The following is a 13,380-nucleotide window of genomic DNA, read 5'->3' as shown; positions in this document are numbered from 1 at the left end:
AACAGGAGGCCTAGGGGACTTTTAGAAATAACTGGAACCAGCTGAAATACAATGGAACAAATTTTTTTTTAAATATGAAAAAAAAAATCAAACTGAATAGTTAGCATCTGAACTGCTGAATTTCCTCTTTGCCTTTAAATATAGCACTAACAACAAAAAAAGAAAGCAATTAGAGGTTTAATTTTAATGGTAAGTTCTCTGGAGTAAAGCCAGTTTCCTGTTTTTCCTAATAAAGGTATAAATAAATCAATAATATGTTTAGAAACATGAAGTATCAACAAGTGATATAATTTTTCTCTTAATAATTTTTTTAAAAAAAGTTTTATTTATTTTTATTTTATGTGAATTCTCATTTGCCTGAATGTATGTCTGGGCATCAAATGCATGTAATGCCTGCAAACGCCAGAAGAGGGTACCAGGTCCTCAGGATTGAAGTCACAGCCAGTTGTGAGCTGCCAACGTGGGTGCTGGGAAGGGAGCCCAGGTCCTCTGGAAGAGCAGCCAGTGGTCTTAGCCAGACCCCAAAACAACAAAAAATTGTAATGGAAATAGTACAGAATGACCAGAATTTTTCGAAAAATGAAATAGTAAGCAAAGTCGCACCCCAGAAATGACAGTGTTAGTGGGGTGCCTAGATTAGAATACAGCTTTCCAGTTCCATTTCCAGTTGTATGTGTACAAACACTGTTGAAAAGTGTGTTTCCTCTATACTCTATACACCAATGTGCCTATCTCCTTTCTAAAAAGAAACCACAGCCACTTTTCCCATTTCACGACATACTCTCAACCTTCTTCAGAGCCAAATCATACCTGGAATTTTTCACCTTTGTGCATCTGTGTTGATCTGAACTCAGGAGAATCTATAAAGGCACATGGGTAAATGTTGTGCAGAAAATGTCCTCGATAGGAGACCTTCATTCTGGTGACAGAAGTCACAATGTTAACATTCAGCATTTCACACACACACAAACACACACAAAATAATTCTTTATATCACCAAAACATTACAGTAATGTGTTTGCGCACGTTTTAAAGATTCTACAAGTAACAGACAGTTTAAAGCACTTGGAGAAGCACAAGTATTTTTTTTTTAATGACACAAGAACCAGACAGCATCCATTATTAATCCAGACATGATTAGCACTATTGTCACTCGAACATTTGGAGTTACTCTCACATTTGTACACTTGAGACTTTTGAGAGAAAGGGGATGCTATTTATAAGGACGTTTCAAGGCAGGCACAGTGACACACAGCCACAGTTACTCCTGAAGCTGTTGAGTCACGTGAGCCCAGGAGTTTGAGAGCTTATCTAAAACCTCCACCAGATGACACAGTGATAACCACACCCAGGCAAGGTAGGCGACTCTCACTCAGATGACCTGGATGGACTGTGATGTTCAAAACATGAACCTATCACCTTGGCAAACATGCACGAGCTTCTGGAGTTCAGTGTAAAGACATTTCAACTTTGACTCATTAACTTCAAGCAAAAAGCCAGCATGGCTAAAAAAAAAAAAAAAATTCACTGCAGAAGATTTGGGGTATCAAAAAGATTCAGAGGCCTGTTGTCTACCTTGCTTTGGTGCACTGCTCCACAGCAGCCCAAAACTGCAAAGCTGACCTTCAGTCACTGCTTCCTCCATTAGCTGGCAACATCTCCGTCTATACACCTCCTTCCCAGGGACTCTAAGAGACAGAGGCAACCCAGGAACTCCTACTTCCATGTACACTTACCTTCCCTTTAGGAGAATACTAAGACGGTCATCAACTGAGGTTTTATCCTCTGTGGCATAAGTCTGGCCCTTTTTCAAGGTCTGGATCATACAAAACTGCCGAGTTAACCTTCTAAACAAATCAGGAGGGACTTGAAGTGGCTCAAACAATCGGCGGTAGACACCTCCCAGCTCCTTCTCAATCTTGACCTGAAAGACAGTGATGCCAAGGTCCTGCTCTGAGGCAGTGCCCAAACACTGACTCTTGAGGATAAAAAAAAAACCACAACGGATTTAAAAATAAACAACCCTACGATACACACCAGCAGCTCGCTCTACATGGTCAGTGGGTTAGGAGAGGGGTGAACTTAGACTCTGTTTGCTAGAAAGGTACTGGAAGCTCAAAGCCAAGTTGGTGTTGGGGTGGGGGGACACCGACATGACTTCTGGTCACAACCTCAAGAGTTTTTGGATTTTGTCAAATCATGCACTTTCCTAACCTTAGCAGCAGTGCATAACAGTTTGCTTCAAAGGATGAAATGACCTTAACTTTTAAATTAGGATAGAAATCACAATTAATTCCATCACAAGTTTTTACATTAAATTCACAAAATAACTCATCGAGCGTTCTGTCTCCGCATAACTATTTATGATGCAGGAAAGCTGGGGGGAAAACTGCTGCAATCACTGCCTCACGTGTCCATCTTCACAAGCAGAGTAAAAGAGAAGGGAAGAGAGAGAGAAGCGCGATCCCACTGAGGAGGAAACTTGGCTACCAGATGGGAAGAAGAGTGCACTGTCTTGTCACATTCCTCTCCTGTCACGTTCTGTCAAGCCCAGGCCATGCCACATGTCTGCATACAGCGGTGTCAGGAAGCTCTAGTAACTGGCTGCATGGAAAACTGTACTTCACTGTGAATGAACTGGGTCCCAGGAAAGGGTCTGACAGACACGTGACGAAACCCAAAGCCCCAGAGCACAAAAGCTGCTCCTACCTGACAGCACTCTAGTCCATCCCACTGTTTCATCTGGATAAATAATCTTATTTATTTAAGTGACAGTCTGAGAAACAGACAAACCAAAACCAAGAGCCTGGATGCTGGCTGTTCTTTCTGGTGCTTAGAAACGTTACATTTGAGTCTCCAGAAAAGGTTCTGATGGTCAAGAGCTGTCATCCTCAATCTTACAATGTCTGCACCCTCTACTCCGCAGCTCAACTACAGAACCTTCAACGTGATTTCTTCACAGATCCATCCCTCTCCCAGACGTATCTACTGCGTCCCGTGATGAACACAGGACCTGTTACAGTCTAGCCACACAGGTTCATGTCCTGCCTTGCCTTTACACCTCACCCAGGACTCGGTTTCTTCGTATGGTTGTCTGCATTGTTCTTTGGCAGCACCTGCCTGTCAAAAGTGTCTCTGAGAACGTCAGTGCACATAGGGCTACAGAGACAGGGTGCGAGATTACATTACCACTCCCAACTGTTTGCTGTCCCATGAGAATTATCCTGCCCTGCTTCCAACCGTAGCAGGCTCGGCCAGGTCACCGGCTTTGGCCAATGAAATATGAGCATAAGTGACACATTTCTTTTCAGCAGATTTTTTTTAACTTTTTTTTGTTTTGAAATGTGTATATGAGTATTCAGTCTGCATTATGTACATACAGACCCTGAAATGGGTAAGAAGACGGGATAAAACCAGTGATGCTGGTCAGCAGATGAGGTTGGTGAGAAGGAAAGCCCATTGCTGACCTGCATCTTCAGATCATCCAATACACAGCCTAACACCCCCCCCCCCAAAAAAAAAAAACTACCAATACGGTAAAGCAGCCTGATGAACTGGGCTCTGTGTGTGCGGAGGTTATGGAGCGGTGGCGTGCTCACATCATACATCATCTGTATTTCTGTGTGAAGTCTTATTTCTTAATGGTTTTCTGTGTTAAATAGAGAGCTCAGGGTGAGCATGACCATCCTAAGTCACTGAATGCTTGTGCCTGGGGTAATCAGTGACTGCAGAGAAATTATGTATAGCATAGTTTCTAGGAACCCAGCTGATTTCTACTTTGTTTTTGTTTGTTTGCTTATGTTTTCGGAACTTATGTTTTATTGTAGGTTTGGTTTTTTTCATCGTTGTTTTGCTTTGTATTCCTTCCTTTCCTCCTTCCTTTCCTTCTTTCTAGATGAGACCCTATTCACAGCTCCAGCTGACTTCCAACTCTCATTGCTGCAGACCAGGCTGACCTGGGACTGTCACTCCACCTGCTCCAGTAACTGTTAGGATCACGGGCGTGTCCCGCTGCACTCAGGCTTCCTCTATTACTAAGAAAACACAGTAAGAAAAGCCAGCATTGAAAATAAAAAGCTCAGTATGGGCATCCTGGTAAATAGCCACCAAAAGTGCTGATTCCTTTACAGGCATATTTTAGGCTCAAGAAAGATAATACCCATTATATTAAGAAAAAAAAGAATGGATCATTTGCAAATCATTAGTATGAGATGGAAGTAATTTTATAATTAAGCAAAGATATTCCCAAGTGATATGTGAGTATCAACAGACCAGGAAACAGTCACATAACAGGACTAAAAAAAGACAGTATTAGTCATGGTTTTCATATTCTAGTAAGTCAACGTTTTGAAAATTCATTTGCTAAACAAATTTCACAGATTTCAAATGTTTTTCTCTCAGGCATTTATACAGAAAGCTCCATTAGGCTATTAGGTGTTCACGTGCAAGTCTGAATGAAATACTTTTTAAAAAGCTTTCATACTTAAAGTCACTTTCTTATAAAAAAAATTTTTAGTAATTACCGGTCTTTTCTTGTACAAAAGATATGAAAGATGCAAAATATTGATACCCAAGAACACAGAGTTCCAGATCATCATATCCAAGGCACAACGGTAGAGAGTGGCCCAGACTACATAGAGGGTACAGCCTGTTGAGAGAGACAGTCAGCATGTTACACTCTTAACCTGATTCAGCAAATAGCTTCATAAAGGCCTCCTTGGTCTAGAAGTCAAACACATTTTAGAAATACTTAAGCTGAATACCACATTTTTCATTCTGTTTTAGTGCCAAAAACAGATCACAAACCAAAAGCACATGCTTTGCTATGTCTATAGAAATTTTTGTTTATTTGTTTGTTTGTTGTGAGACAGGGTCTCACAATGTAGTTCTGGCTGTCCTGGAACTCTCCTGGAACTCACTGTGTAAACCAGGCTCGCTTTGAACTCACAGAAATCCACCTGCCTATGCCTCCTGAGTGCTGGGATTAAAGGTATTTGCCAATGTGCCCATACTGAATAAAAACGCATTTTAAAGTAGTGAAAAACCCATCATTTACCAGCTAAAGAAAATCACAGTTGAGATTTAATACTGCCTTATGGTTTTCATATAATTTCACCTGAACTAAACCTACTGTGTGTACAACCTTAAAACTTACACTGAAGGCAATGATTTCCCCTTATTAAACTTGCTTCTTATTAAAGTTCTTTGTAAGGGGTTTATGATGACTACAACAGGCTTAAATGTAACTCATTCAACCGTCTGCCTCCTGGTAATCAATACTCTGGGATTTGGAACACACACACACACACACCCCACACACACACACAACACAGCATACACACACATACCACAGCAGACATATATCCACACACCACACACAAAACACAGCGTGCGCACACACCGAGTTTTTCTTGTTGTTGTTGTTTTCATTGTTACTCTATTGTATTCCATTCTGCAGGATATCCCCTGGAGTGCGGGAAGTGTACTCTATCCACTGTGTTACATCCCTAACACTAGATTTTTAGATTTTTGAGAAGAAAAAAAAAAAGTGTCTCCCTTTGTAGACCAGGCTATCCTTACCTCTAAACCTTTCTGCTTCAGCTGGGACTGCAGGCATACACGACCACACCTGTGAAGCCTACACACCTATTTGAGGGTATAATTTTGGGTAAGTAACAGAAGCAACCTTAGGTAGAAAAGAATCCTCCACTTATGACTGGACACTTAACTGCAGCTTAAGGTGAAGCAGGGGAGTGAACACCACGGCTTCAGACAGCACTGAAGAAAGGTTTTCCCGAAGGTTTCTACAGATTTACTAACCTGCTGGCTGGGAACACCAGGACTGAGCTGCAGTATTATAAGGTCTGAAACTCCCATCCAGGCACGGTAGCACACACCTCTAATCACAGAACTTGGGATGTGGAGGCAGGTGGCTCTTTTGTGAGTTCAAGGCTAACCTGATTTACAGAATGAGACCCGATCCCGCTCCAATTTTTTTAAACCTCGTTATTTGATAAGGAATTATGCACTACATTTTATTTTGCATTTTCACAATTAGTGTTGAACTCAAATATTCTACTTACTTTGGGGTTTTGACACAAGGTCTCACGTGGCCAGCTTTGAGCCCTCGGTGAGGCTGAAGTTATCCTCCATATCATATAAGGAATTTGTCAACAACCACTGTAGGTCTACTGTTTAATATTTTGATATGAATAAACTTAACACACTCAATCAGTTAATAGGGCCCAAAATATTCATATTATGTACATGTTGTATAAATGTTACACTTCGGTTACTGTATATGGGGATTGATCTTGTTCCCAATATCACTTGCTGTAGCAAGTAGTTTTCAAGGTCATGATGGTAGGAACACCGCTTACTCTGCGCCAGGCACCACGCTAACATCTACTTAATTCTCACAATAACCCTAGAAGGTGTTTTCATTTTTACCCTTCTTTGATAGAAGGGAAACCGGAGTGGCAGACAACTAAAATCATTTGCTCGAGTTACACAGTTAGCAAGCAGTGGAATTAGGACTGGAGTCACATGCTCTGAATCCCGACAGGCACGTCCTTGCACGTGAATGGGTTTCCTGACATACAGAACCTGACTAGTATAGAAAGCAAACACAGCTTATACACAGTAAGAAAAGGAGATGCTGGCACGTGACCCACGCTCTAAATTTAGGAGACAGGCTGCTGACTGGAGAACAAAGACTTGCATTTCTTGGATGCTATCCACCTGATAAGAATACTCTAAGCAGCCGAGCATGGTGGTGCACGCCTTTAATCCCAGCACTCAGGGAAGCAGAGGCAGGCTGATGGATGTGAGTTTGAGGCCAGCCTGGTCCACAAAGTGAGTCCAGGAGAGCCAAGGCTACACAGAGAAACACTGTCTCAACAAACCAACCAACCAACCAACCAACCAACCAACCAACCAAAGAATACTCTAAGCATTAAGCTCCCAGTACCAAATCCACCTGATGGCCATTGCACAAATGTCATCCTGCACCCAGTGTCTCACCTATGGATAGCATCACTCTAAGCAGTATCATATGGAGGTGAAGAGTGGTTGGAATCACCAAACCAACCGCAAAACAAATGTTAGCTACATGAAAAACCAGATGATGAATCTCTCTCCAGTTTTCACAAGTGGTCTCATTGGAAGGCACGGGTGCGATACTTCCTAACTCAGATGGAAAAGCTATTACGGTTGATTCTGCCAATGGGCTGGACTCCGTATAATTCATGTTGAAAAGTCCTATAAAAAAATTCACACAGACAGTCATAATTGGAAACTTCATCTTTTATGCCTATGTCAGTAATAGGCCAGAATTATTTTATTACATGCTGTTAGACAGAGTTTTCCAGTACTTATCAAGCACATAGGTTCAGACTTCAGTCACAAAGTAAGCATGGCCTTTTCTTTATCTGTCATAATGATCCCCCATTTACGTTATGACGAAATGAAACATCTTGGAGAATACACAACTACCCTGACATAGGCACACACACACACACACACACACACGCTTAGAAAAGAACACACATATACTCGACGAGGATGAGAACCGACAAGTATAAGAGACATTCAGGGGTCACAGCACTCACAACGGTTTAGTGGTCTTCTAACTAGTCACACTGGAAACCGAATTCAAGCACAGAAAAAAAAAACTTAAAGCAAAACAAACCGAAAAGCTGGTTTTCTGAATCCTTTGAAAATGAACACCTTCATATTAATTACTTAAAAGCCTAAAATATGTAGATAGGTCTATTTTGTGCCGATATTAAATCACTGCCACATATCTAGCATAATATGTGGACCTAATACAAATTCATATTCATCACTAACATCTACACACACATAAATAATTTAAATAGCATTTAAATTTTCATTTATTCTGCAACTTAAGTCTATGTTTTCTTTCCTCAAATGTTTCTAGTTGGTAGCATCTCACAAATTAGTAAATGTACAATTTATATATAAGGAGGTTCATGAACATACATTTGGCTATTTAATATTAAGCTCCATAGCAAATACATTTCAAGTAATACACATTTTACACCTATTTATATGAAACTTAACACAAAGTAACACTCTATCCTATTATTACCCATTCTTGGTCTCTGTTCCACGTGCACAAAAAAAGAAAAAAAAAACTTCATTATTTTCATTATTAATTGCACAAATTTGGTCCTTGAGAAAAACTATGTAGGTTTACAGAAGACATGAGTTAATGTCTTTCACTTTTTAACGTCGAATGAAGACCCCCCAAAAAATCTTTAATTTAGAAATATATACATTTTTCAAAATAAAAAATTCAAATGTTTAACATAACAAAGATTTTAAGTGGCATAATAATAGGTATGGTTCGGACTTCTTGAAAGGACATTAGAAAAGTCAGTATATGTGGATAATTTTGTATATCTCAAGATGACAAACAAGTTTATGAATATGAACGACGTGAGTGAGCCAAAGTGTACCTTTGGGACATTTATTTTATTTTATTTTATTTTATTTTTTTTGTGCTGAGCCCCACACACAGGGCTTTAAACATAAGGGAGCACTCTATTACTGAGCTACCCTACCCACCCCAAACAGTTCACACTAAAATGCTGATTTTCTGCAAAAAGAAGAGAACGAGAATTCAACTACTTTCCAAAAGTCTTATTAAAAACATAAGCTTATTACGATGGGGGACTAGGGGCAGGTTCCAAGATCTGGAGTGTGAGTCATCCCTGCCTCCTATTGTATAGTTACCCAATGTCCTGTAGGAGGCAGAGGCGATCCATGCTTATCTATACACTTCCAAGGCCTAGCCTCTCCAGATATGTCGCTGAGGAAGAGCCTCAGGAGAGGAGGCCGAAACACAACACCTATGTAAAAACCATTTTTCACGAATACTTCCCTGAGGTCGGGTCAGCTTCTATACCGCAAGCCACCAGGGAGCCACGTAAGGCAGAGAATGTTGCTTCCCTCCTCAATCTGCCCACCCCCCAAACATACACCCTTGGGCTAGACATGGCTGAAGTGTTAAAAAAAAACTCCTTCGGGTTTTGATATTCTAAAACAGATGTATGTAATAAACCAATCAACACAAACTCCTCACAGTTCACCCGTGTCTCCTCCTAACAGCATGGCTACAGTTCACTTGTAGGGTTCTTAAAAGCGGCATTAAAAGCTTACATTTCTGGTCAAAGGAACTGATGAGAAAACTATATCCTGCCTCAAAACCAGAACCTATTATTTCTGCAGGGGTCCGTGGGTTCACAAGCCACAGGACAGCTTGCTGGAGAAGCTCCCCTCCCACCACGCAGGTCCTGGGGCTCCAACTCAGGTTGCAAGGCTTGCTGGCTAGTGCCTTTACCGGTAGGCTGAGCTGTCTCACCAGCCCCGAGAGCCAGTTTCAAACGTATTTGATACTCTACACTTTATTAAAAATATACAAATTATACATCCAGCTGTAGGTGTACAGATACACGTATAAAAGCTTATATGAAATGTTCACCTGTCATTTTAAAAAAAGCAGTTTTTAAATGCAACGCTTAACGCGTTTGGGCTTGCTTAATCACTATTTAATGGGTTTAAGTCCTACACTGAACCGCCCTCATAACAGACAATGAATGGTGTGTCTAATGAAGAGGGCTAGGGGAGCGGGGAGTCTGTAAACCGTCAGGATAGTTTTGACCAAATCAAAACCTGACCCCTCAACGTCTCAACGACTTACTGTAGTAATTCAGCCACGCACCGGCTTTTCGGATAGGCACCTGCAGGTCTGAAACAGCGGGCCGGGGAAGCTAGTCTTCAACCCTGACCGAGTTCCAAAAACGAAGACGGACGGCCAAGAGTGAAAGCCACGAGAGCGGACGCGGCTCACTCCGGTTTCCACGGAACCTTGGGAGGTTTCTGGGGTCCGGCTGGCAACCACCGGCTTCTCCGGGGCTCCGAAACGAGGCTCGCGGGCCGGGGCCGAGGACCCCGCTCTCCCGGTCAGCCGCGCCCGCACCCCGGCTCCTCCTTACCCGGCGCGTCCCGGGCGCGCTCGAAGTTGGCGACGGCGGCGGCTCGACGGGCTCCGGCCAGCTCCCCGGCGCGGCGGCCGCTTTGACTAAAATAGGCATCGCGGCGGGCGGCCGGGGCGCACGGCGCACGCGCCGCCTGGGGTGGCCCCGCGGGCGGAGCCCCGCGCCCCGCCGGACCCGCCGCTCCGGGGCCTCCGCGAGCGCGCGCGCGCGCGCCTCCCGCGCTTCCTTGTTTGGGCAGGAGCGGGGGACGCGCGCGCGCGGATCGCCCCCCAACCACCCTGCAGAGGAGATTGGGGGTCGGGGGCGAGTGGGGCAGACCCCGGGTCCTGCCTGCGGCGCGGCCACGCCTGGCAGCCCAGCCGGACGCCTGCTCCCCGGGGACCCCCGGGCTGGCTTTCAAAGAAGCGTGCCTCGGGGCTTAGCCGAGATTCGCAGGAGACACCTCTTTCGGAGGCCAGGCTCCCCTCTGAGTTTGCCACTTAGGTTTGGCACCGGACATTGAAAAAAGTGGCAAATGGACGGGTGCACCAAATCTGTAGTTGTGTTGGACAACTGTTCTGGGTAAGAGATGCAGAAAGGTTACGGGAATGGAGAAAAGTCGGTGGGGGCGGGAGTTACAGGGCAAATGAGGAAGGTTAAATGGGCATCGGTTTTCTACCTTGTATCCACTGTATGACCGGTTATTTGCGGACGAGGTCGAGAGAGCACCCCGAGGTGCACGTTGGTCCAATCTCCTTCCGTTCCAGGGTCAAGAAGTTCAGACCAAGTTTCTGTCTGTCTGCTCTGGTTGGCGCTGGGGCGTTCCCCTCAAGGCCTCCGAGTTCCTGGCTCGGCGCTGTCCCAGCCAGCATTGAACTTAGAAGAACCTTCAAGGCTTGGTAGTAAAGCGCTTACTAGCCTGGGTTTTCAGTTCTGCAAGGCGGGATGCAATAGCCCGGAATCCCAGCGTTCCCATGGGGACAGGTGAGAATCCCCAGAAACTCGTGGCACAGCAGAAAAGCTATGTCTCAAACAAATTGGAAGGCGAGGACTGCAGTGGAGGTTTTCCGCTCTCCTCCACCTGCAAACCTCTTCCTCCCCCTGTCTCCTCTTCATTTCCATTCCCACTCTTCCACCCTCTCCCCACTTATTTTCCTCGCTTCCTTTCTTCCTCTTGGCATGAGTGTATGTGCCGTGGCATGTGGAGGCCAGAGGTTGGCTTCAGGTGTCATTCTCTCGGGACCATCAGCCTTGTCTTTGGAGGCTAGTCAGGCTGATCAGTGAGCCTCAGGGAACCTTCTGCCAGAGTCTCCCCTGAGCAGGGATAACAGACTGCACCACCACATCGGGCTTTTCTACATGGGTTTGGGGGATCGGACTTTTTCTTGTCCTCATTCTTTCGCAGTAAGGACGTTACTAACTGAACCCCATCTCCAGCCCCCAGGGTTGTGATGAGGACTGAATTTCATCCTGCAAAGGTCTTAGTTAGGGTGGCATTAATGCAAATTCTGTGCCCGTGAGTATGTGTTGTCTAGTTTTCTTTAAGCTGTGTAAAATTAGTTTTCACTGCTGTCTATTCAGTCGGCTAGTTCCTAGATGCTCTGTCTGACATTTTGGTTGCCACAGTTAAATACAGTTGAGTTCTGGGTGTCAATCTTTATGTACAAAAGATTTCACTGTTCCTTGGAGGACGGCTCATTATATGAGAACTGGAAATGGCCTGAATTCTAACCATGGAAGAGTGAGTAAAGTTTAGAATAATCAAACAATCCTGTTCTACACAGCTATTAAAATAATTCGTAGGACTGGAGAAAGGATGGCGTGGCCACTACAGCACTCACTGTAGAAGCAAGAGGAGCAAAGTTCTGCTCCCTTCTGAACCCGTAATTCCCAGGAGGGTGCCGCGGCTAACCCCACCATCAGAAAGCAGAGACAGGGATCCCCAGAACCGTCTAGGGAGACTAGCCGTCTGGGGGAGCTCTGGGTTTGCCCGTCTACCTTTAACAGCTGTTTTCTATTATTTTTAGCCATGTGTGTGTGCATACGCTTGCTCGAGTGTGTATGCACCGCGCGCAGGTGCCCTTCCCTCAGAGGCTAACGGGGGTCAGATCCCCTAGAACTGGAGTTAGAGCTGTCACGTACTGCTGGGAACCAAACATCGGTCCTCTTGGAGAGCAGCAAACGTTCCTTAGACCCTGGCGCTCTGGGTTTGATTGAGAGACCCTGACTCAAAAAATTAGATTCCTGAGGTCAACCTCAGGCCTTCACTGTCCTACGTGTGCATGCATGTCAGTGCACACATACACCCCACAAACATATAAACACACGGAAAATGTACAGAAACGTGCTACAGACACGTTAACAGTGCCTACTGGATACACAGAACAGTGGTGAGGAGACTATGGCCCAGAGGCCCAGCCCACAATTTTTTTTTTACAGCCTATAATCTAATATATTTTGTTGTTGTTGTTCAAAGATTGAAAAAGATCTAAAAACATTTAGTAATATGTGAAAATTTTTTGAAATTCAGCGTTCACAATTTTATTGGGAGACAGTCGTGTTTCTTTTCGTGGCTTTTTTTTTTTATTTTTGTACTTCAAAAGCAGCATTGAACAGTATGTGACAAGACCTAGATACTTACTATTTGACACTACAGAAAACGTTTACTGACTCCTGGTAGAGACTGTGCTGTGGGCTGGCCACTATAATAAGTGATTTTTCTATTATTATCTCTCCCCTCTTTTTACAGATAGGAAATTGCAATAACGGGCTGAGGGAGCTGCTTAGAGTGGCACAGCTTAGTGAAACACTGAGCCAGGATGTGGGCCAGGCAGTCTGATCCCAGAACCTGTCCACTGGACGCAACTTCCACCACCCCCTCTCTCTAGCTGCGCTGTCTCCTGCAGAAAGATGTAAAACAGGCAGTAGAAAGAGAGGCAGGTGGCAATAGTGTGTCAGGACAACATCACCCATCCTCTTCATGTCTGGCCACCCGTGTGCTGATGACATTTCACTTTCTCAGAGCAGGGGCTGATGAGGTGTTTTCCCCCCTCCCTTCCCTTGCCCTGTCTCCTCTGACCCTCCTCCTGTTGTTGTTGATTCTGCATTTGCTTCTGCCTAATTTCCCACAATAATCAGGTGCTTGTTTCATAGCTAAGAGTTATTAAAAAGATCCACATAGTGGCTTTTGTAGTTCTAGGGGAACCACCTGTTAGAGCTCACTCACTTGTACTTAGAACAGGGGTCCTACAGTGTTCCAGTCATGTAGACTGCATACCTTCTCAAGAGCGCTGAATGAGGATGTCTTGATTTGAGTTCCAGGGATCTCTGCTTTCACTCTGTACCCCTTCAGTACAGCCCACCTAAGAACTGAAAT

General features: G+C 44.2%; 1 protein-coding gene across 2 annotated transcripts in view; it reads right to left on the bottom strand.

The window, feature by feature from the left end:
• The window catches only part of Bves (blood vessel epicardial substance), a 44,840-nt gene extending 34,710 nt beyond the window's left edge, over positions 1–10,130 (bottom strand). Inside the window, exons 1-5 of one of the 2 annotated variants that reach the window (XM_060373200.1) lie at positions 10,023–10,130; positions 7,024–7,260; positions 4,524–4,648; positions 1,737–1,924; positions 811–919 (exon numbers count right to left, since the gene is read on the bottom strand). In XM_060373200.1, coding sequence (XP_060229183.1) covers positions 811–919; positions 1,737–1,924; positions 4,524–4,648; positions 7,024–7,249 — 648 coding nt within the window. In that variant the 5' untranslated portion in view covers positions 7,250–7,260; positions 10,023–10,130. Of the gene's footprint in view, positions 1–810; positions 920–1,736; positions 1,925–4,523; positions 4,649–7,023; positions 7,261–9,727 lie in introns of both variants that reach the window. The other variant, XM_021648454.2, reaches the window with a different exon arrangement.
• Positions 10,131–13,380: the final 3,250 nt, after the last annotated feature.

Source organism: Meriones unguiculatus, chromosome 20, assembly GCF_030254825.1.
Source record: "Meriones unguiculatus strain TT.TT164.6M chromosome 20, Bangor_MerUng_6.1, whole genome shotgun sequence".
In the NCBI taxonomy this organism is placed as follows: Eukaryota; Metazoa; Chordata; class Mammalia; order Rodentia; family Muridae; genus Meriones; species Meriones unguiculatus.
The sequence above is the reverse complement of the archived record's forward strand: the minus strand, read 5'-3'. Positions and strand labels throughout refer to the sequence as shown.